The sequence below is a fragment of the Pelobates fuscus genome, chromosome 11, assembly GCF_036172605.1.
Source record: "Pelobates fuscus isolate aPelFus1 chromosome 11, aPelFus1.pri, whole genome shotgun sequence".
Taxonomy (NCBI): Eukaryota; Metazoa; Chordata; class Amphibia; order Anura; family Pelobatidae; genus Pelobates; species Pelobates fuscus.
This window is the reverse complement of record NC_086327.1, coordinates 121351948-121377726: the sequence shown is the minus strand read 5'-3', so window position 1 is coordinate 121377726 and position 25779 is coordinate 121351948. Positions and strand designations below refer to the sequence as shown.

The 25779-nt window shown below is 43.3% G+C and overlaps 1 protein-coding gene across 2 annotated transcripts; it reads right to left on the bottom strand.

Moving 5' to 3' along the window:
• Nucleotides 1-8572: 8572 nt before the first annotated feature.
• On the bottom strand, nt 8573-24978 carry IL18 (interleukin 18). 2 transcript variants are annotated; one of them, XM_063437222.1, is made up of 5 exons: nt 24860-24978; nt 17386-17436; nt 11372-11515; nt 10580-10710; nt 8579-9452 (listed from the first exon to the last, which is right to left on the bottom strand). In XM_063437222.1, exons 1-5 carry the CDS (start codon nt 24900-24902, stop codon nt 9225-9227), a joined length of 597 nt encoding a protein of 198 aa, XP_063293292.1. In that variant the 5' UTR covers nt 24903-24978; the 3' UTR covers nt 8579-9224. The 2 variants fall into 2 exon arrangements, with proteins under 2 accessions (XP_063293293.1, XP_063293292.1); XM_063437223.1 differs by lacking the exon at nt 17386-17436 and having other exon boundaries at nt 8573-9452.
• Between the last annotated feature and the right edge of the window lie 801 nt (nt 24979-25779).

Here is a 25779-nt window from a genome sequence, read left to right as displayed (position 1 = left end):
GCCAGGAGGGAGGACATTAGTATTTAGGGCCCCACCCACCGCTCAGGGGTAAGGGCCAGGGGGAGGACATAAGGTTCCCCCCCCTTATTATAATTTAGGGCCCCCATCCACCGCTCAGGGGTGGGGGCCAGGGGGGAGGACATTAGGTCCCCCCCTTATTCTGATTTAGAGCCCCCACCCGCCGCTCAGGGGTGGGGGCCCTGGGGGGGCAATAGTTTGACGCGCGAGTGGGGGCTCGAGAGTGGGTACCTTATTTTTTTTTTTAACAGTGAGCAGCCACAGGTTGCTCACTGTTTACTAGACATGCACCTACTCGTGGTATAGCGAGTAGGGGCATAATTTACTAATACTAAGTAATCTTTACTTAGTATTAGTACATTTGTCTGAAAGACCAATTTAGGTCTTTCAGCCTTTTAGTAGATAGCGCCCTAATACCGTGAGAATTAGGGAGTTATCTACTTATTCATTCCTGTCATTACATTGACTGGCTAAGTAACTTACATTTTATATGAATGTATGTTACTTGATTGTTGTAAGTGTTGCAAATGGTTACAGCTGAATCCTGGCTATGTTTGTATACTTTTTATTTAAAATTGTATACAATGTAACATTCTTCTTTCACTGGGTAAGTATATTAGTACTTAGGCAATACTGTGCTTCAGACCTCCGGCACTTTGACACTTCGGAACTTCGGCAGCTTCAGCACTTCGACACTTCGGAAATTCGGTAATTTCGGAACTTCAGGACCTCGGCAATTCGGCACTTCGGCAATTCGGACATTCGGAAGTACCCGAATGCCCGAAATTCGTCCGAATTCATATTCAGACCGAAACGAATTGCACATGTCTAGTAAAAATGACTTGCCTGTGGCTGCTCACTGTTAAAAAAAAATAACCTATTTTCAATCCACCAATCAGAGAGTTAAAGGGACACACAAAGATGTCCCTCTTCCATTGTAAAAATACACTAAAAGTAAGAGGAGAGCAAGCAAGCGGTCACATTTTCCTTTTTATTTAAGGTGTCCTGTGTCCCTCCAATAGCATTCTGGTTTGTGAGTGGGGTTTTCATCATATGTTCTGGTTTCAAAACAATGACCTCTTGACGGTGGCTGGTGTTGAATCTAGGAATGGAATCAATGTCCATGCACTGGACTGTTTGGAAAGTCTCTTAGAACTCAGTCTGGAATTTTCTCCTTTATGTTTTATTCTGATTTGATGAAAATTGTATTTTGCTGGGATAGGTTTGCTCACCATTGTCAGAACTGAAATCTCTGCTACTATACAGGAGATTGAAAGAAGGAATTTAATTTCTTTTTTTAGCATGCTCATGATATAACTGATGAGAACCATTTGGTCAGTGCTTTACCATTTACCATTTGGTTAGTGGTTACAGATAAAAAATTTTAAATACCGCAAAAGTAAGTAAACACAGTAACACAGTAAAGGAGTTTAAGCATGCGTGGGATAGGCATAAGGCTATCCTAACTATAAGATAATGCCAGGGACTACTGAAAGTATTTAGAAAACTGGGCAGATTAGATGGGCCGAATGGTTCTTATCTGCCGTCACATTCTATGTTTCTATGTTTCTAAAAGAGTGCAGCCTGGAAAAGTTTTCGACATTCTCTGTTTAATAGCTGGTTGGCATAACTTTGACATTCTTGCTCAATAGAAAAGACAAATAAAACATTTGTGACAGCACATACGTTTTACACACTCTTTATTGTCACAATTAGTGATGTCGCGAACATAAAATTTTCCGTTCGCGAACGGCGAACGCAAATTTCCGCAAATGTTCGCGAACGGGCGAACCTGGCGAACCGCCAAAGACTTCAATAGGCAGGCGAATTTTAAAACCCACAGGGACTCTTTTTGGCCACATTAGTGATGGAAAAGTTGTTTCAAGGGGACTAACACCCGTACTGTGGCATGCCGGAGGGGGATCCATGGCAAAACAACCATGGAAAATTACATAGTTGATGCAGAGTCTGGTTTTAATCCATAAAGGGCATAAATCACCTAACATTCCTAAATTGTTTGCAATAACGTGCTTTAAAACATCAGGTAGTGTAAGGGTTACGCCCGCTTCACAGAGACAGACCAAACTCCCCGTTTAACGCACTGCAAACAACCGCAAACAGTCCATTTGCACAACCGCAAACTCCCCATTTGCACAAGGTTGGATACCGATCGATGGTTCGATATTCTGAGCCCTCTCTGATTTACTGTACACGACTATTCGATATTCCCACAAATTCTATATAGCATTTTATGTTTGTTTGAGACCACCTTAAAAATATTGGATATCGCTAAAAATCATGATCACTATATACTTTCTCTACAAACCTCTAAAACGAACCAAACTACTCATCCATCCGCTATACCACTTTATCCCACCTAGAACTAGTGCCCAGTTAAAATACTTGACTCTTACTTACCCACACTCAGTCATGCCACACACATTTCACCACTACTCTCACTGAATCCCTCTGACTACGGCTAAATTCATCTTCTACATCAGAACACTACTCCTAAGATTGGGTTGTATCCATGTCTCGGGTCTTTAATTTAGAATAGGGGCAGCTTCGGTCTCCTTCAACACTGACACTCCAGTGCATATTATTAAAAGATTGGGCAGATGGAAATCCTCAGTCTACAACCGATATATTCCTCATCCTGAGAAATAAATGAGGAAAGCTTTTAAAAGTTTGGCTTTGTAATTTTGATGCAATAAGTGTGTTTTTCTTTAATACCTTTTCACCCTCTTTGCATGAACCCGATTTACATATATTACTAATATGTTTCTGAACATATATATTACCGTATTTTTCGCTCCATAAGACGCACCTCACCATAAGACGCACCTAGTTTTTAGAGGAAGAAACCCTGGTTACTGGCTATGGGGGGGATAATGTATAATAAGCACAGGTTACTGGCTATGGGAGGGATAATGTATAATAAACACAGGTTACTGGCTATGGGAGGATAATGTATAATAAACACAGGTTACTGGCTATGGGGGGATAATGTATAATAAGCACAGGTTACTGGCTATGGGAGGGATAATGTATAATAAACACAGGTTACTGGCTATGGGGGGATAATGTATAATAAGCACAGGTTACTGGCTATGGGAGGGATAATGTATAATAAACACAGGTTACTGGCTATGGGGGGGATAATGTATAATAAGCACAGGTTACTGGCTATGAGAGGATAATGTATAATAAACACAGGTTACTGGCTATGGGAGGGATAATGTATAATAAACACATGTTACTGGCTATGAGAGGATAATGTATAATAAACACAGGTTACTGGCTATGGGGGGGATAATGTATAATAAGCACAGGTTACTGGCTATGGGAGGGATAATGTATAATAAACACAGGTTACTGGCTATGGGAGGATAATGTATAATAAACACAGGTTACTGGCTATGGGGGGATAATGTATAATAAGCACAGGTTACTGGCTATGGGAGGGATAATGTATAATAAACACAGGTTACTGGCTATGGGGGGATAATGTATAATAAGCACAGGTTACTGGCTATGGGAGGGATAATGTATAATAAACACAGGTTACTGGCTATGGGAGGATAATATATAATAAACACAGGTTACTGGCTATGGGAGGGATAATGTATAATAAACACAGGTTACTGGCTATGGGGGGATAATGTATAATAAACACAGGTTACTGGCTATGGGAGGATAATGTATAATAAACACAGGTTACTGGCTATGGGGGGGGTAATGTATAATAAGCACAGGTTACTGGCTATGGGAGGGATAATGTATAATAAACACAGGTTACTGGCGATGGGAGGATAATGTATAATAAACACAGATTACTGGCTATAGGGGGATAATGTATAATAAGCACAGGTTTCTGGCTATGGGAGGGATAATGTATAATAAACACAGGTTACTGGCTATGGGGGGATAATGTATAATAAGCACAGGTTACTGGCTATGGGAGGGATAATGTATAATAAACACAGGTTACTGGCTATGGAGGATAATGTTTAATTAAAAAAAATACAAAAAAGAATACAAAAAAAAAGAATGCAGCTTTAGAATTAATCTAAATTGTATGCTGTCTAGGAGGTGGGAGGGATGGTCTGCTGCTGATTGGCTGGAATGTGTCTGCTGACTGTGAGGTACAGGGTCAAAGTTTACTCAATGATGACGAATAGGGGGCAGACCGAACATCGCATATGTTCGCCATCCGTGGCGAACGCGAACATGCGATGTTCGCCAGGAACTATTAGCCGGCGAACCGTTCGGGACATCACTAGTCACAATATTTACAGAAATGGCACAGCAAAATATGTCTGTTTACGTGATTAGCAAATTTAACCTTCTTCTTGTTAAATAAAATTGTTTTTTAAATAACTAAAAAAACAAACAAACAAACAGGAAACGCAAACCGTCCGCAAACCGTTTAAATGGTTTGACAATTTAATTGGTGTCTGCTGGGCACCTGACGATGCCACGTCTGGAGCCAAGAGCTCCTGCAAGGAGTTTCCTTTAGCTCCACGGATCTACGTCAGGGCTGGCTCATTGACATCGTCAGCCAATGAGCTAAGTTCTGCACCGCTAGGCATAGCTCAGTGCAGGGGCTTCCTTTTGCAGAGGAGGTTGTGGCAGGCACAGGTGGACACCAGGAAAGTTGTCAAACCATTCGTACAATTTTTTGACTGCTTGTTTGCTGTAGTGGTGGTTATGGTTCTTGTAGTGTTATTTTACATGTATACTAAAATGTGTAAATGGCATAATTAACTTCACAGAAGGCACTGGAGAGTTCAATATGTCAATAAAGTGACACCATCTAGGCACCATAACAACTTACCGTATATACTCGAGTATAAGACGAGTTTTTCAGCACATTTTTTGTGCTGAAAAACACTCACTCGTCTTATACTCGAGTCAGTTGTCTGTATTATGGCAATTTTCATTGCCATAATACAGACAAGGACCGGGGGCTGTCAGGAAGCTGTAACTTACCTTCACCGCAGCTCCTGTCAGCTCCCTTCTCTCTCCTCCGTCCGTACAGCTCCCAGGTCAGCTCCCTCTGCAAATCTCGCGAGAGCCGCGGGGTCAGAGCGTTGCCACGGGTTACCGTGGCAACGCTCCGCGCGGCCGCGAGAGTTGCAGAGGAAGCTGACCTGGGAGCTGTACGGACGGAGGAGAGAGAAGGGAGCTGACAGGAGCTGCGGTGAAGGTAAGTTACAGCTTCCTGACAGCCCCCCTCCTACAGCCCATCCACTGGACCACCAGGGAGTGAGAGCCCCCCTCCCTGGCCAGCTAACAAGCAGGGAGGGGGGACGAAAAAAAAAATAATAATAAAAAAAAATAAATAAATAATAACATTAAAAAAAATATATATATTACAATAATAATTAATAAAATGCCCACCCCCACCAATGCTCTGCACTGACACACACACACACACACTGCACTCACACACACTGCACTGCATTCATACACACTGCATACATACACACATACACACACTGCATTCACACTGCACTCATACACACACTGCACTCAATTCATTATATACACACTGCACTCACACACTGCACTCATATACACACACTGCATTCATACACACACTGCATACACACTGCATACACACTGCACTCATACACACACTGCACTGCATTCATTATATACACACTGCACTCATATACACACACTGCACTCATTATATACACACTGCATACACACTGCACTCATACACACACACTGCACTCATACACACACACTGCACTCATATACACACACTGCACTGCATTCATACATACACACTGCATTCATTATATACACACTGCACTCACACACTGCACTCATACACACTGCATACACACTGCACTCATACACACACTGCACTGCATTCATTATACACACACTGCACTCATATACACGCACTGCACTCATATACACGCACTGCACTCCATTCATTATATACACACTGCATTCATACACACACTGCATACACACACAGCATTCATATACACACTGCATTCATACACACACACACTGCATTCATTATATACACACACTGTAAATAAATATTCAGTTAATATAACTTTTTTAGGATCTAATTTTATTTAGAAATTTACCAGTAGCTGCTGCATTTTCCACCTTAGTCTTATACTCGAGTCAATAAGTTTTCCCAGTTTTTTTGGGTAAAATTAGGGGCCTCGGCTTATATTCGGGTCGTCTTATACTCGAGTATATACGGTAATCTCAGTAATTAAATTATGGTGCCTGTAATCCCATGAATTTGGTCACGGTTCAGTATTAAACAATTTTTGAATGGTTTATCAACTAATGAGGGTCCCTGAGTGCCTGCAGCCTTGCCCCTCTATGCTGCTCAGGTGGGAAGATACACATTAGCATGGGTCTGTAGCGATGTCCAGAGAGAATTAGCTAACCACACACAGACTTTAACAGCTTCCGATTGCTGATATAAATTGATATGCTAAAGGCAGAGTGTAATACCACCTTAGCAAAAACTTAAGTGGGGGGAAAGCTGCAGGTACCCACAGACCCTTGTTCAATGTTAAACTGTTAGAAAATTGAGTGAGCTGGCAATAGGGGACTTCAGGAACCATAACCTCTCCAGTGAGATTGAGTGGTTATGGTGACTACAGTGTCCTTTAATTTTTATGAACATATTTAAGATTTATTTATTTATTTTTAACATGGCAATAATGTTCTAGATTGTTCCATGTCATTTATTTTATTTGTTTGTTTAGAAATTGTTTCACTAGTAAGAATGTATTGAGAGTTGTCTCATTTCCATAAATGTCCTCAAATACACAACAGATATCTTACAGCAAGATTACACATTCATCATACACAGGGCCGGCCTTAGGCAATTAGGCGCCCTGTGCGAAAAGTCTTCACGGCGCCCACCCCACCCCCCACCATGTTGCCTGAATACAGTAACACACACAGACACCAGGGACGTGTGTATCGCTAGGCAAACAAGGCATCTGCCTTGGACGGCACTTTGCAGGGGGCGGCAAAAAAAGCCGCCCGAACCCCCAGGCAGGTCCCTTGCTTGCCTCGTGTCCTGGGGGGCTCAAGAGCTGGCCGACTGGCCACTTTTGAGCCCCCCCTGAGGCTGGCAGTGGGCAGCGAAGGAGCATACTCACCTGAGCTTTTCCTGCTCAGCTCCCTCTGCGCCGCTTAATGAAGGCGGGAGCAGGAATATGACGTCAGTCGGGCTCCCGGCATCACTAAGCGCCGCCTACTCAGCCTGTGCGCCCCCTGCCTGCCCACCCAGTAGCCACACTGGACTGCAGGTAAGAAATCCACCCCAGCTCTCCCAGGGAGGCTGGGTGGATTTAAAATAGAATTTAAAAAATATTAGTTTGTGAGTGTTAGTGGAAATGTCTGTGTGTGTGTGTGTGTGTCATGTCCAAAGTACAAGGTTGAAGTGGTAAATAACAATAGTCACAATAGCTACACCTGTTCTATTTTTTTAGTTTGTAAAAAAGAAGAAAACAATAAATAATGAGATAATTTAGTAAGCGCAAAGTTTTCATAAAGGAAATCTTTTGATCGCTGGGAAATATTGCATTAATGTAGTTACCGTGTTTTATTAAGAAACACAACGCTACATACGGAGCACTACGCAAATATGTCATGATGAGTAACATTGTAGCATTTGACAGCAGCCAAGAATGTAGTTCACACATCTTCTTATAATTGGGATGACCTTAAATCTTGCTGGGTTATTGACAATGCATTTTGCCATCATTGTAGCCATGGTTTAGAGGGCCCAAAAAGTACAGTTGGGAACAGTGTGAGCCATCCATTCTATCAATATTGGCTTAACGCACAACTCGAATGCTCATCTAAGTGTGTAATTAAATAGAAATAACAAAACTCAAAAAATCTGTATCTTACTCTTCATTCTTTATATTTTGAAAATCCCAGAAGCTGTTACCTTTTATCATACTAGTTAGTCAGCTGCCATTAGTCCTAGCTTTATTCCAGTCTAAATGTACTTAAATTCCATTACTGCATTTATCACTAGTATTTCTGCTTAAATATTATTCTGTGAATCCATAACAATTTCAGTAAATTCTTACCCTTCATCCATTGGCCTTTGGATTGGAGAATAATAATAATGGTGGGCATGAGGGCTTGCAAACTCCCTAGCAGTCTTTTTTTGGGGTGTGAAGGTGTGCTCACATGCATTTATGCGTTCACTCCACAGTCCTGCAGAGTTAGGAGGCTGCTTGCACAATAAAAGCAGACATTGGAGGATATTTTATTAGTAAGTGTTATGAACAATGGGTGTTAAATAAATCATTATTTTGATCATATTTATAAAAGTGTTCTAAGAGTAATCTAAAAAGTGCCAGTTTTCTTTAGACTGAATGGAACAAGTTTCCGCAAAAATTGCTGTTTTAAGAAAAATGAGAAGTGAAACAGAACAGAACAAACAGAAAAAAAAAGTGGCCAAAAATCGATAATTCCATTGCATTGCAGAATAAATGGTGTATATTCAGAAATGACATTTAGGACACAAATGAAAATATGTGAAAAATCTGACCAATCAAATTAATTGCGCCAAATATGCACCAAAAATTAACTGTAAATGTATTGGCAACAGTTTAATAAATTTCCCCCAATTTGTTAACATGCCCTAGAAACACTTGGATTGCTGAAGAGGAGCTATGGTTATCCAAATGTTATTAACTTTCAGTAAAGTAATATGTGTCTCCCTATTGCACCCTGATTCTATCTTCTTCCAATTCTTGGCCTCTGTGGGGGGTGTAGGACCAATAGTGGGCTATAGGTCCTAAACCACAGACCTTCTTGGACAGCTAAATAGGGAAGATACGTTTCTCCAAATGATTTGAGAGGATAAGGGGTCTAACGTTTGGGTGTTATTGAAGAAAAATAGCGGATATGATACTTGGAGGGTTTTTAATTAGTTTGAATAAAATGTAACGTGGTGGGAAATGCTTGCATCAAAGAAGTCCTAGCAAGATCCAGTTCTGGCTTTAAGAAACAGATCCTCCATAAATAACACTTGCCAATCTCCTATAGAGTCTTTGTTATTGGGCTGCTTGGAGATGCAATTCAATGTGATAAAATGTTAATAGTGCCCATTAGCAAAAAGGCCTTGCAGTCAAACCCACGATTCCTTGTCTGACGTATGCTGAGTGCCACCCATAACTATAGATTTATGATCAACTCTTTTTAGGCACAGTCCGAAAATGTGTAGTTTCATCTACTTGATCTTCAGGTCGCTTCAGTGTCAGCTTGTGTTTACCATCTTCGTTCTTGAAAGCAAGACAGTATCCTTGGACTAACGCAGACTCAAACACAAAGCTACTTGCATCTCCTTTAGAAGCGTTCTTCTGGTAGAAGATGACATCACTTGTGCTCCCATCAATTTTTTTGGGTGGGTCTCCTTCCTGAAATTGAAGAAAGATAAAAGAAGCAATATGTGTTTATTAGTATGTAGATGTCTCTAAAGTATATAGCAGCTCATTGTTTAGGTGTAATCTGTCTGTCTGTCTATCCATCTGTCTGTCTGTCCATACTTGCTCCATCTACCTGTGTGTTTGTCCACCCATTCCTCTGTTCATCCACCCATCTGCCTGTCCTTCCGTCTGTCTGTCTATCCAGCCACTCGTCTGCCTGTCCACATGTCCGTCTGTCCATCCTCCTGTCTTTATATCTTTCTCTCTATCTATCTGTGTCTTTTATCTTCGCATCACAATACCCTATCCAGATCTCAGTACACACGAGTGAAGTGGGGAATAAAGTCTGTAATGCAGGGATACCTAATCACTAGTAGTTTTATGGAAATTATCATTAAATTGATCCTGTCGTTTTTGGTTTTTTTTTGCTTTTGCCTGTTTATTTGCATGTCTAGTGTCCAAATAAAGTTGTTGTTTTTTTCACATTCCTGCTATGTGTCAATATCATCTATTCACTATATTTATCTCCTGAGCCACGAATATTAGTCCCTGTTCGTGGGCAGGAACCTCTTCTCAGTCATCAGCCCCTCTTTGGGAAACATTAAAACGCTTTACAAATGTCTGGTACAAACCGTCTGATGATGCTGATGTGCTGATTTCTTTACCAGCACATCAGCCCATATAGCACGTCATGTGTCCTGCCGATCTCCCTTCTCATGTTTCCAGCTTATTCATGGGGAGGACTTCTTGGGGAAAAAAAAATATGTGCTTGTATTGCATGTGTCTTATAAACATTGATGCCGGGCAAGATAATAGCCTGTAGGCATTAAGTAAGACCTTTTGAGGTCGAAACGTTTCTGCTGTGGTTCTTAATAAAGTACCTGTCTTGAACCAAGGAGTGCCTGGGCCTCTATTATTTGATGCTGTTAGTATGACTGACATGGGAACAATGTAATTTTGAAAGTATTTATTTGCGGTATCTATATATTAGCACACAACATATAGAGAGAATGAGGGAAGGATTCCATTGAAATGAAGTACAAGGTACCATTTTCTGCTTTCCTGCTAAGATTTGAACTGGTTAAAATGATAGTTGTGCTAGTGTAGGATTGTATCACCTTGAAGCGAAGCTCTTTCGTATTTATGCAGGATAAGTAGTACGTCTTGTTTAGAATTGTGATGGTAAATGCCACTGAAAATCCTTTCAACAATGTATCTCTGTAAATTACCAGCTTAAAACACGCTCGATCTGCAGGGAAACAAGCTTTTTTTTTAGCTAATTATTTGCAATCTAGGAAATACAGTTAATGTACAACATCAACAAGTGTCACTAATCTTCACTTTTAGTAAAATATGACTATATGAGATTACATACCAATAGATTAAAAATACAATACATTACATTACATACGGGTAATGACAAGTCTTTCCAGAAGCTTTGAGGAAAAAGGGAGCAGGGAGATGGGATCTTCCATTGATTGAGTCACTTGATATGTTGTAGAGCCTTGACCCAGAGCTCCATCAATTTTTTTTACTTTTAGTTGGACAACATTGTGAATCCAAACATGTGATGGCAGATATCACATCTGCCTACATGCAACTCATCGACTGGCCTATTCATTGGCCTGTGAGTGGACCATACCATGCTAGCTAGGTGGGGGGCAGGGAAAATCAGATGGGAAATTCCATATCTTATTGATACTACAAAAGACACTCAGTTACTAGCGGCTGCCTTGGAGGATTGCAACATGCTCTATTGAATTGGTTCTTCATGACACTATAACCAATATATTTGGGCTATTGCGATTATGGTGCTTGGAGTATTCCTTTTACACCAGCCTGGAATGTTCTATTAGCACTATTTGAACCATAACTTTAACAGACAAACAGACAATTCTTGTTTTATTTACCTTTGTCATACTCTTTCTTAAATGTGGCTACATCTCCACTGAAATCTTCAGGGTGAGCTTCAAGAGCCTCTTTGAAATAGTTCAAGATAATGGCGTGCACAGTGTTTTTAGACTTTGCCCAAGAATCACAATGTAATTCAGATTCTGTAATCACAACAGATAAAAACAAATGTTAATGAGAGCCATCAAACATCCTAAAATCAGAATACATATGACATTTAGTCATGAATATTATTTTAGTTAATAGTTGCAAAATATACACGATTGAAATGCGTTACTCAGACAGATACACTAAATAGTCCATATCTAACCAGGGCCGGTGCCAGGATTTCTGATGCCCGCCCCATGAAAGCAAATACAATCTCACAGAGATTTATTCACTAAACTCTGAACTGCAGTGAGTCGAAAATCAAATTGCAAAGTTTAAGCAAAAACAGATGTGACTAGCTGAATTGGAGAATTCTTCTTGATCAGCTATTTTGCCCTAAATTGTGCTATATGGTTTTCAGTTAGGTCTGCCTAATACACACATACTGCTTAATGCATACATCCATATACACATACTGCCTTACACATGCATCCGTATACATATACTGCTTAATACATGCATCCATACACACATACTGCTTAATGCGTAAATCCATACACACATGCTGCTTATTGCGTACATCCATATACACATACTGCTTAATACCTACATCCACACACACTGCCTTATACATCCATCCATAAACACACGCTGCTTAATGTGTACATCCATAAACACACACTGCCGAATACATCCATTCATATACACATACTGCCTAATACATGCATCCTTACACACATACTGCTTAATACCTACATCCATACACACATGCTGCCTAATACATGCATCAATACACACATACTGCTTAATGCGTAAATCCATACACACATACTGCTTATTGCGTACATCCATATACACATACTGCTTAATGCGCACATCCATTCACATACTGCCTAATACCTACATCCATACACACATACTGCCTAAGGCATGCATCCATACACGCATACTACCTAATACATAAATTGTACATTGAATACATAATTTATCTCTGTGATAAATTATGTATTCAATGCATTTGGTGAATTTAATTTATAAGACGAGCACAGACGAGCACACACACTGACAGACACACTCACTGACAGACACACACTGACAGAAACTCACTGACAGACACACACTCACTGCCAGACACATAGTCACTGACAGACACAAACACTCACAGACATACACTTACTAACAGACACACAAAGACACACACTCACTGACAGACAGACACACACTCACTGACAGACATACACTAACTCACTGACACACACACACAGACATACACTCACTCACTGACAGTCAAACACACACTCACTGACACACAGACTCACACAATTTAAACATTTTTCAGGCAAATTCAGCCTCCCTACCTCCCTGGGGTCCAGTGTGGTGTTGCTTCTCACTCCTCCAGCGTGCTGTTTAGTATGCCGGGGCCAGAATAATGTCATATTCTGGCTCCCGGCATCACAGAGGGCGCGTGAGGGAGGAGTGGAAAGCTGCGAGAACAGCCTCTCTCGCAAACCCACACTGCCTGCCATCAAGGTAAACAGGTGCCTGCTCTGCCATTCCTAAAAAGTCTGTATGGGTCAGTGTGTCTGTATGGGTCAGTGTGTCAGTTTGTATCAGTCAGTGTGTCTGTCTGTATGGGTCAGTGTGTCTGTATGGGTCAGTGTGTCTGTATGGGTCAGTGTGTCAGTTTGTATCAGTCAGTGTGTCTGTCTGTATGGGTCAGTGTGTCTGTATGGGTCAGTGTGTCAGTTTGTATCAGTCAGTGTGTCTGTCTGTATGGGTCAGTGTGTCTGTATGGGTCAGTCTGTCTGTATGGGTCAGTGTGTCTGTATGGGTCAGTGTGTCAGTTTGTATCAGTTAGTGTGTGTCTGTATGGGTCAGGTTTTTTTTTCTTGAGTTAGGAGAGGGGGGCACTAGAAAATTCTATGTCTACGGGTACTCGTGCTAAAAAAATCCAGGCCAGATTTTTTTGTATAGTTGTTATAGGTTGCGCTCTTGTCTTAAATTATATTTAAAAAAGTGGTCTCTGGGTAGGTTTGACATTTTTTACAGTTGTTTGCAAGAATATTTTTTGCAGTGAAAAATTATGTTTGCATCATTCAAACTGGGTGTGGGTTTTATTTTAAAAAGAGAGGAAAAAGTAAATGTTTCAAATATGTGTTTGTCAACGGAATAATTTGTTTTATTCAATTCAGAATCCAAATATTAAACCATTGCAAAATCCTATCAAAAAATATTAAATTGAGGCCATAATCTGATACAATTCTTTAGTGCATTGTAAAATCAGAGACCTTATAAGTATTGATAAGCTACTTTCACGAAAAAACACCCGAAGAGGTTACACTAGGTACGATTTGGGAAGCGCATAAAGCGGTAATACGGGGCGTCTGCATAAAGCTGGCCACCAGGAAGAAAAAACAAAAAGCTCAACGACTCCACCAACTACTGGAACATCTACGCAGAACCGAACTGAAACACAAGACCGCACCCACGCCCCAACTACTGGAACAGCTACGAGAGGCGACGAGATCAATTTCGGAACTTCTCCTAGACGACACGGCTAAAGACATCATATGGTCCAGGAGGACATACCATGAAAAGGCGAACAAAGCAGATACATTACTGGCCAGAACACTTCGACCGAGACAGCAACAGTCTCACATAGGAGCGCTCCAACACAAAGACAACTCTTAAACACACTCCCACTGATATTGCCCGAATCTTTATGGAATTCTACAGCACGCTTTACAACCATACACCTAAGAACGCGGAACAGATAGCGACAGCACAAGAGAAAATGCATGACTTTCTTCGGGACCTGGATCTACCAAAAGTACCGACAATAGCAGAGCTACAACTCAACGACAGCATTACCAATGAGGAAGTTGACAAGGCCATAGCAGACCTGCAGAGTCACAAAGCACCGGGACCGGATGGATATGACGGGGGATACTATAAAACATTCCGGGAGGAATCGACACCCGTTTTAACACAACTTTTCAAAGAACTAATGACAGGCGGTACTCCTGGAAAAGAAATGTCCCAAGCGAACATCATTCTCCTCCCAAAACCAGGCAAGGACCCCACGCAACCAACAAACTATAGGCCCATCTCCCTCATCAATCAGGATTTAAAAATCTTTGCGAAAATCTTGGCAGCCCGCCTTAACCCGATACTAAAAAAGTTGATCCACCCTGACCAAGTAGGTTTTATTCCGGACCGCCAACTTTTCGAAAACACGAGACGAAACATTGGTATAATTTGGAGACAACAAGCAACTCAGTCACCCACCCTAGTAGTATCAATTGACGCTGAGAAAGCCTTCGACAGAGTTGAATGGCCGTTTCTGTTTACCCTCCTCGAACACATAGGCTTCCCTGACAAATATATTGCAGCAATAAAAGCTCTCCATAGCAACGTCACGGCACAAGTGAAAATACCGTTCCAACCCCAACCGTTCCATCTACACAATGGAACGCGACAGGGATGCCCTCTTTCCCCTTTACTGTTTGCATTGACATTAGAACCTCTGCTACAGGCAATACAAAATCACCCACGTATCCACAGAGTCCACATAGGAGATCAAGACTTCCTGGTATCTGCATATGCGGATGATATACTGCTGACCGTCACACAACCGAAAGAATCGATGCAAGCTCTCACGGAAGTCCTTTCTCAGTACAGTGCTTTCTCAGGCTACAAAGCGAACCTAGACAAGTCCAGTGCTCTCCCGCTCCATATGTCTGCGGCGGACACGGCAGTGATAAGAGAAAATTATAATATACCCATAGCGCAGGGACATCTCAGGTACTTAGGTATTCAGCTACCGGATGACCCATCTAAATTATACCGCCTGAACTATGCCCCTCTTTTGACAAAACTTACCTCAGATCTCGAAAAATTGATAAATAAGCCTATCTCATGGATAGGGCGTATTCACGCAGTAAAGATGAATATTTTGCCTCGCATATTGTTCCTTTTCCAAGCGATACCCATCAAGATCACCAAATCCACTCTAGCACCACTACAGCGGGCAATAGGAAACTTTATATGGCAAAACAAGAGACATCGAATATCAAGAACATCCTATTCAGACAAAAACAAAGATGGGACTTGGGATTACCAAATCTTTATTTCTATTATTTAGCAGCCCAACTTGCACAAGTGGCGATGTGGCACGCCCCGCTAGAAGTAAGGAAGTGGGTAGACCTAGAATCTTTATTAACAGGGGCAGACTTACCCCAATACCACATGTGGGTGCCGAAAGAGCACAGACAGATCTTACACACAAACTGCCCGACGATACTAAATTCCCTCAGAATATGGGACACCACAGCCCACAAATACAAACTAGCATCCAACCCATCTCCTTTAACCCCATTACTAAGAAATAGGGCTTTTCCCCCAGGGATGACGCCAAGGGACTACACCAATTTAGAAAAGGCAGGACTACAGAGAATTTGCCACATGTTCTCAGATAACACACAAATAACATTCGAACACTTACAACAGTCAACGCACCTCACCCCAGCGGACTTCTTCCGCTTCTTACAGATCAGGGACTTTGTAAAACAACCACATGTACAAACAGCAGCCACAAGACGATTGTCCTTCTTTGAGAAAATGTGCCTAAATGAATCCACACACCCAGGCCTCATATCCACACTATACGACCTTAGTTCAGAAACTACAGAATGGGGCACACTCACATACGCGGATACCTGGGAAAAAGAACTAGGAGAGGTACTCAAAGGTGTGGAGTGGAGGGCACTTGAGAGGCCAACAACGCAGCATCCATATGTGTGTCTCTTCAGGAACAGGCATACAAAACAATGTTCAGGTGGTACACCACACCAGTAAAATTACACCGGATGTGTAAAACACCGACTGACGAGTGTTGGAGGGGCTGCGGCCTTAGAGGCACGTACCTCCACATGTGGTGGGAATGCCCAGGGGTACAGCTTTACTGGAAAGCAACGCAAGACCTACTCACTAATATTTTCCATCGAGCACCTGACTTAAGCCCCTGGACATATCTACTGAATAGGCCTCTTGATGACTGGACAAAAAGAGAGCAAAGGCTACTACACAAAGTTACCCTGGCTGCCAGGAGGACCCTGGCGCAGGCGTGGTTAAAGGTGGAAACCTCCCCTATTGGAGCGGTACTCACAAACATAAAAGAGGTATACCTTATGGACAGTCTGACAGCTAGGGTACGAGGGTCCATGTCACGCTTCGAAAAACTGTGGGAACCATGGACTTCTTGCGAATTAGCTTGAACTTCAATAGTAAAATTATGAAGGGAACACCCGAACATCAGCCTACGCTGTACTCCCTCCTGAAACTTTGCACATCCTCGAACCGAATAGCTAGTCATGGAGCCACACTAGCATCCCTGGGCCTGGTGCACTTGGTATCTTACTACTTTCCTATCCCTCTCTCAACTCGTCCCTTTCTTCCTAACTTTGTTTCACTGACTTTTACCACTTCACTTTACTCTTGGCTCACGCCTGTCCGGTATTAGCAAAGGTTGCTTGGAAAACAATACACGTAGATACAAGTAACAAGTAATCAGCAATCTATGACATACGCACAGTCACAGGAAAACTACTCGACCGGACGGAAGGTCAGAGACTAACAATACAATAGCCGATGTAGGCAAGTTTGGCTACTTCAGCCTATTTTTGTTCGTTACATGTTTACTAGACTACATAACGCTTATAATAACTAAAATAAAAATGAACGCATTTTGACGATACAGTAGGCCACGCTACAAGGTAACTAACGATACACAGGGATGTAATACCACTAAACAAACTGTGAAATCGTGTATGTATATGGCATAACCTGTTGAGTGCAATGTGTATGTCAAATGCTTCAACCAAAAATAAAGTATTAAAAAAAAAAAAAAATAAGTATTGATACGTACTGACAAAGCAAAGAATCCCATCTTTTACACCAGGCAGGAGGTAATACACTTCTATGAAAGAGAAACAGACAATGTAACAAACAACTGCAAAACTAGTATTTTTTATTTATTACTTTGTATAATCTCAATAAAAATTTATTAAAAAAAAAGAAAAAGGTACAACCAAGATAGAGCTTAGTATGGTCAAATTGCAAAAACTATATTGTGGATTGTAGATTTTTTTTCTTTATTTATTCGTGCGCAAATTGAACATTTGTGCCTCGTCTGCCACTACAGCAGAGTGAGGTTATGAACAGTCATACATTTGTGTGACAAAGGTATATATAAGAAAAACATTAATAGTTTCTAACGATAATACAGCACGTTTTTTATGTATCTGCAGCGTTGGATAGGACATGTCAAAGATTGAATGGGTGCCTCTCAAGGTGAATTGGGCATGTCAGTGCTCATGGGAGGTATTGAAGCTTCGGGTTGTGGGTCTGAGGCTAGGTTCGGAGGTAGGGTGATTTTGTACTACAATGTTGTCGCTAGTCCAGGCCACCGTTCCTAGTAATCTGTGTGTTGGTTGTGCCCCTTACCAAGGGGGCTGCGGGGGGGGGGGGGGGTTGTGATCTCGCGGTTGGCTGTGTGGATGCCGGTTCAGTGGGTAATGCCTGAGGCATATCCGGGTGCCCTTATGGGGGTTCCCAGTTAGTTTGGGGGGTGTAGGAGGAGTGCCTTGTCGCCCAGGGTGGAAACCGAACCTGCTCTATGGTGTACGACATATGGACCTTTAAAATAAAACATTTAGCTTACTAACGTGAAAACAATACAAAACAAAACAGTCACATCATTTATATCAAGCGGCTAGGCGGTGTATCGGGCCGGATCTGGATGCCGATGGGGTTCAGCTGTCGGGTTCCCCCCGTCCCTCTGGTGCTAGTGTGTCTGCGGTAGTCAGTCCTAGTGTTTCAAGGAAGGATGAGGCTTCTGCAATCGAGGTCAATGTGTGGGTAGTCCCATTATGAGTTGATAGTAGTGTGCCCGGTGCTCCCCACCTGTAGGTTATGTTGGCTGCTCGAAGTTGTTGGGTCACTGGGTGAAGCGATCGGTGCCATTGGAGGGTGGCCCTCGTTAAATCCTGGTAGAAGGTAAGGCTAGAGTCCTCAAATGCTAGTGGGGTTTTGCCCTGCAGTGCCGTCATTATTTATCCCTTTTCCGACGAAGATGTGCAACGCAGTATAACATCTCTAGCAGTTTGTGATGAGGCCCTTGGAGGGCCTGCGACCCTGTATATGCCATCGATTATCAATTTTCGGGCCGTCGCTGGGGGTAAAATAGTTGTCAGCAACCGTCTCGTGTAGTGCGGCAGCTCTTCAGCAGTGACATTGGCAGGGATGCCTCTAACTTTGATGTTGTTGCGTCTGTGGCTGTTCTCAAGGGCATTCAGGTGTAGTGCCATGTTGTGGTGAGATTTCTGGAGCTTATGTACCAAATTTTGTACATTTGTTAGGTTAGTTGAGACTTCGGCCATATCAGTCTCCGCAGCCTGTACTCTGTCCTTTGTGCTTTGTAGGTCTGCCTTGAGTCCTGCTAGTTCTTTTGATAAAATTTTGTGAAAGTTGTGTAACAGAATTTGCAGGTCGTGCTTTGTTGCTGGTGGCGATCCCTCTGGGGGTGCTGGTGATATTATGCAGAGGCTGTTTCCCCCTGCTTGTTCAGCCAGGCCTGCTTGGGTAGGGAGTGGTTGGCGTTCCTCTGAGGCGTTCCTCTGTTGCGGCCCAGTAGGCCGCTGGAGCGTGGCCCCGACGTCTCTCCCTTCCGTCTGGGTTCCGGCCGGGGAAGGCTGGCTTTCCTCTGAGGCCTGTTTGGGCCTAGTAGGCCGCTGGAGCATGGACCCGATGTCTCTCCCTTCCGTCTGGGTTCCGGCTTTCTGGGAGCGTCGCCCCATGGCGGGCATGTGGGTCCCTTGGTCGGCAGAGGATCCAGTGGTTGGGTTGTTTAAGAGGCCTTGGTAGGCTCCGCCGAAGAGCGCCTCCAGGGCAGGCAGTGTATGCGTGGAGTAGGCACGCGTGGAGAAGGGCATCTATCGATGCGGAGTGCTTTCACGAGTCGGGGTATGTGATTGTGGTGATGGGATTTGCTGCGATTGTCAAGATTTAGGCAAGATTGTAGGTTAGGGATCGGAGCTGTCAGAAATGGCGTCTGAACTGCTCGAGTTACCGCCCAATATCGTTGTTAAACTCAGACCTAAAACTTTTTGCCAAGACCCTAGCTCGGCGGATCTCCCCACTCCTCCCGGACCTGGTCCACCCAGACCAGGTCGGGTTCATCACAGGGAGGGAGGCCAGGGACGACACGATACGAGCGCTCAATATAATACATTTGGTTACATCCGAGCGGCGCGAGGCTGTCCTACTTTCGACGGACGCCGAAAAGGCGTTCGATCGGGTAGACTGGACATACCTCGCGTCCACTCTCCGCCACTTTAGATTTGGCCCCCAAATATGCACCTGGGTGTCGGCGTTGTACACGACACCGACAGCGAGGATCCGAGTCAACGGGACCCTTACCTAACCATTCCCCATCAGTAACGGCACTCGCCAGGGATGCCCCCTGTCCCCCCTCCTGTTTGCCCTCTCTCTAGAACCATTTCTGGAGGCGGTCAGACGGGATGGGGGCATTACAGGGGTGTCGATGGGAGCCGAGGAACACAAACTGGCCACCTACGCGGATGATATGCTGTTTTTTATAGAACAGCCTTTAATCTCCATCCCCAACCTCCTTCAAGCGTTCCGTGAGTACCGTCAAGTCTCCAATCTGAAACTCAACCTGGATAAATCTGAAGCCATGTCACTGCTGAGTGACGCTAGCTTAGCTGACCGCTTGCAAAGTCTGTTCTCCTTTTCCTGGCAACCCACCAAACTGAAATACCTAGGCACCTGGCTACCACGCGATCTGACACAACTGTACAAAGCTAACTTTCCCCCCCTCCTCGCGAACATCCAAAGAGACCTCCTTCGCTGGTCACCACAGTACCTCACCTGGTTTGGCCGCATTCAGGCACTAAAAATGAACGTCCTCCCTAGACTGTTGTACCTCTTCGCGGCTCTGCCTGTCGAGATACCCCAAGCGTTTTTCCGCGTCCTCACAAGGGATATACGCAACTTTATCTGGAATCGCTCCGCATCCCGCATCCGTAGATCCACTTTGGAAAGGCCAAAATCGGCGGGGGGTGCCGGGCTGCCCTCCATGCAGCAATACTATCGGGCCACACACCTTCAGCGGGTCGTGGACTGGCATGCGCGCCCAGGGGCCAAAAGTTGGGTACCTATGGAGGTGCAGCAGGCCAAGGGGGCGATCCCGGCCAGACTGTGGCTTGGATCCCTTACGTACGCAGAACTCCGGACCCACAACCCACTCATAGATGCTACCCTTAGGGTATGGTGCACATTGCGTTACACACACCGACTCACCACATCACCGAACCCACTTACTCCTCTAGCACACAACCCAAATCTAGCAGGGGGTCTTCCCCCCTCGGCATTTCGGAATTTCACACAGACGGACTGGATCTACCTTCGTCAATGGACAGGAGACAGAGCCCTTAAACCACTGACTGACGTAGTGACGGCACAGAGACCAACCACACTGGACGGGTTCCGTTATCACCAGGTGAAGACCTACTACACGAGCCTCCGGGGTAAAGACCACATACACAGACCACTGACAGACTTCGAGCGCCTATGCACCGACAGGAAACACCAAGACCATGCCATATCCTATCTTTACACTACGCTACAAGCGCTGGGCAATGAATGCCCCCTAGGATTTACGGATAAATGGGAGAGGGAGACTGGGGTGCGCCTGACGGCCCAGGAGTGGGACAAAATCTTCCTCTTAACCCACAAGTGCTCCATTAGCTCTAAGTACCAGGAAATGAGCTATAAACTGCTCACACAGTGGTACAGAACCCCGGACATGCTTAAACGCATGTTTGGCACCCCCTCTGGCGAATGCTGGAGATGTAGCTCTGCCCCTGGCACCAACCTTCACATATGGTGGACCTGTCCCCGCATTGTCCCGTTCTGGCAGTTGATACACACTAAGATCACCGAAATCGTAGACCCAGACCTCCCACTGCAGCCGCTACCAATGCTTCTGCACCACACAGCCATGTCGGCCCAAAGGTATAAGAAGACGCTTACGATACACCTGCTCTCTGCCGCGAAAAGTCTCATCCCTCTACACTGGAAAAGCCAGGCAGTGCCCACATATAGACAATGGGTGGATAAGGTAGAGGAAATTCATAACATGGAAATGTTGACCGCGTCCCTGCAGGAACGCTCTGACAAATGTGCTCTCCTATGGTTCCCCTGGACGTCCTATATCGCCCGTGGACAGGCCTGACCAGCCTGCTTTGCCCCCGACAAACCCCAGGCGACTAAAACTTACCATTCTGTTCCGCGCCCCTTGGGGATAACCCTGGTTCCAGACTTTCCCCTCCTCTCCTCCTTCCCTCCCGTTCCCCCCCCCCTGTGCCTGACCCAGGCCACGGTCCTCAGCGACTAGAGCCCTGCCCACACTACGAGTCAGGTACTCTCCCAAGTAGGGTGACCTCCACCTGCCGACCCGGACATAGGTACACACTCCTCTGCCACCCCAGACCAGCCTGCTCTAAGTGACAATTGCCCTCACCATGGCCCCGCTCCCCGGCGGGACTCCGCTCACGCAGACAAGATGCAGGCTGGCTAGGTATCAATCGTAAAGGTATTACAGTAATCGCTTTTGACTTTAGGTAGCCAATCAAACTGTTCATAAGTGTACTGTATTCTGTAAAGTGTAACTTGCTTCCCCTCCCCCCCCTCCCTTTTCTTTTTTCTGTCTCCCTCCCTATTTTGAAAACTATTATAAATAAAGAATGTAAAAAAAAAAAAGAAATGGCGTCTGATCAGCTCGGTAGTTGGCTCCGCCCCCCCGTGGATTGCAGATTTTTTGAATATCAAGTTGAATGCAAGTCGCTAGGTTTCCAGGCAAGGGAAAGCCAGAAAGGAGGCAGGGACCACTAACTAAATCAGAGGTGTTGTGCAGCGACCTCGCTGAACCTTCTTAAAGGACCACTATAGGCACCCAGACCACTTCAGCTCAATGAAGTGGTCTGGGTGCCAGGTCCATTTAGTTTTAACCCTGCAGCTGAAAAAATATCAGTTTCAGAGAAACTGCTATGTTTACACTGCAGGGTTAGTCCAGCCTCTGGTGGCTGTCTCACTGACAGCCACTTGTGGCAGCTTCCGTAATTCTCACTGTGAAAATCACAGTGAGAAGACGCTGGACGTCCATAGGAAAGCATTGAGTAATGCTTTCCTATGGGCATTTTTAATGCGCGCACGGCTCTGGCAAAGCATGCGCATTCGGCTCCACTCGGGAGCCAACGTTGGAGGGGCAAGAGAGGTCACCAACGCCGAGGCAGCCCGGCGCTGGATAAAGATAAGTGGCTGAAGGGGTTTTAAGCAGGAGGGGGGCAATGACAAACAAATGAGTTTGTTTCCTGGCACTATAGTGGTCCTTTAATACTAAATGCAGGGGAAGGTCATATTTGATATATGTTGCATGCATATATGATGTATATAAACTATGTTTGCCACCATGCCAAAAACTGTCAGCTTTTCTCAGCTTTCCAGACTTCATAATACATATATTGTATGTAATGTATCCCATTATTATTAATTACAATTGTCCACAACCCATATATACATAGAAACATAGAATGTGACGGCAGATGAGAACCATTCAGCCCATCTAGTCTGCCCAATTTTCTAAATACTTACATTAGTCCCTGGCTTTATCTTATAGTTAGGATAGCCTTATGCCTATCCCACGCATGCTTAACCCCTTAAGGACCAAACTTCTGGAATAAAAGGGAATCATGACATGTCACACATTAAAGGGACACTATAGTCACCTGAACAACTTTAGCTTAATGAAGCAGTTTTGGTGTATAGAACATGCCCCTGCAGCCTCACTGTTTAATCCTCTGCCATTTAGGAGTTAAATCCCTTTGTTTATGAATCCTAGTCACACCTCCCTGCATGTGACTTGCACAGCCTTCCATAAACACTTGCTGTAAAGAGAGCCCTGTTTAGGCTTTCTTTATTGCAAGTTCTGTTTAATTAATATTTTCTTATCCCCTGCTATGTTAATAGCTTGCTAGACCCTGCAATAGCCTCCTGTATGTGATTAAAGTTCAATTTAGAGATCGAGATACAATTATTTAAGGTAAATTACATCTGTTTGAAAGTGAAACCAGTTTTTTTTTTCATGCAGGCTCTGTCAATCATAGCCAGGGGAGGTGTGGCTAGGGCTGCATAAACAGAAACAAGGCGATTTAACTCCTAAATGACAGTGAATTGAGCAGTGAAATTGCAGGGGAATGATCTATACACCAAAGACCATATGGCAGATCACATAGGTGGGGCATTGTGATGTCACGGGGGTGGGGGAGGCAAATCTTTATTTTGCCTAGGGCGGCAAAAATCCTTGCACCGGCCCTGCACATGTTTTTCATTCTGCAGTCCCTGACCCCCTTTTACAGCTCCTGTCCTCCTAATACTACCCCTAACTACCCTAATACACATCCCTCCCACAGCCTCTATCCCACCACTTGCAGCCCTTATACCCTACTAGAGCACCTAACCCCATTTTTTACACCCATCCCCCACTATATCCCCTATTCCCTTACTACAGTCATTATCTCTCACTACAGTCCAATAGCCCCCCCACTACAGCCCCACTCAGTCTAAATTGTGCAATCTGGGTTTTAATTCACTACAATTTGGAGGTTTTGTGACTATTTTAGCTCAACGTTTGCAGTTCAATTTTCAATTTACTACAATTCACAGTTTAGTGAGCAAACCCCACATTGTGAATGGACAAGATGTTACTACTATAGCGTACGTGCCATTTCCGCTCGCGAAGCATCTCAAATAAATGAACTGACACATGCATTTCTAGAAGAGACCTTTCCAGCGTTCTTGCCATACAAATTATTGTTCTTGATTTGTTTTTCCTATTTCATGTCTTTTTATCAACATTTTTTTACACAGGATGCAAAGATCAAAATCTGGGAGTGTTACTTATTTAACACTAAACTAAAATCTGAATTGCAAAATGTACCCAAATAGTTCAACTGTTTCCAACTCAGCTAGCCAATAAACCACAAATTCTAATGAATTGAAATACAAATGTCAAAATAGACACGTGAGTTCGAGAATTTTTATAAATCAGCTATTTTTCCTTAATTTTGTAAGTCAATTTCCACTCCAACTCTTCTAGTTTAAAGTTTGCAATTTACTATAGTTCACGACTTATTGAATAAATCCATGTGTTAGTTTATCCTGATTCTTTGGATCTCCATGAAAAACAATGAATGAAAGGTTATATGCAATTAGACTCAAAGAATAATATGCAGACTCGGGTAAGTAAAATGTAACATTACCTGAATTGCAGTCATATTGAATCCAGTTAGTAGCCATCGTCATGATTTGTTGCTTGGAATATGAGATTCAGACTTTGTTTGCTGCAAGTGTAGCAAGAAGTGGAAAAAGGCAGCAATGACAAGCCTGCCAATGACAAACAGAACCTCCTCGTTGAGCAAGAAGTGGGTGGCCCATAATTTGTGTTACATCATTTGTGGGAATTGTTCTAGCTCTCACTGATTCACATGCAATAAAACTGGAACGTTGACAGTCTCTAAAAAAAAAATTCAAGCAGTTCAAGAAGATACAAATAAATGATTTTAGCCTAGTTTTTTAACCACGTGTTGTAAAAGTTATGTTTCAAGAGATTTATTCACGTGATAAAAAAACAAACAAAATGCAAACAAATCACATATTCATTTAAAACAGGTGTGCTCAAAATTAGATCCCCAGATGTTTTCAAACTACAACTCCCATGATGCTTTGCATGTCTTTAGAATGCCTTTAGAATGACAAAGCATCATAGATGTAGTTCGAAAACATCTGGTGATCTACTTTTTGGGCACCCCTCATCTAAAACCTATTTCGGGGATACATGTCAGTATAAGTTCTGTTGATATAAGATAAAGTCTGCCTTTTATTATGCAAGTGGTAGGGTATTGCAGGGAAAAGGTAAACTTATCTTCAATGTGAAATGACAGAATTAAAATGTTCAGTTCAGAACAGTTTATAATAAACTTGTGCTCGGTGAAAAAATGTGGCTTGTTTGAATCGATTCGTTGTTCAAAACAATTTTGTTTCAGGCGAATCGGCTTTCGTCGGTGTCTTTTCAGTTAAAAAATATTGTCTATGAGATCATGAGGTCAGGAAAAAAACACTTGGATGAACCAAAATAGCATAAAAATGCGACTACGAGTGTAGATCAAGTGAAAAGAAGTGA

Bases quoted from the DNA above. Each gene is read 5' to 3' on its own strand.
- IL18 (XM_063437222.1), bottom strand. From the start codon at position 24,902: ATGACGATGGCTACTAACTGGATTCAATATGACTGCAATTCAG. The intron at 17,437-24,859 runs GTAATGTTACAT...TCTCTTTCATAG, and splicing joins TCAATATGACTGCAATTCAG to AAGTGTATTACCTCCTGCCT. The intron at 9,453-10,579 runs GTGATACAATCC...CTTCAATTTCAG, and splicing joins CGAAAGAGCTTCGCTTCAAG to GAAGGAGACCCACCCAAAAA.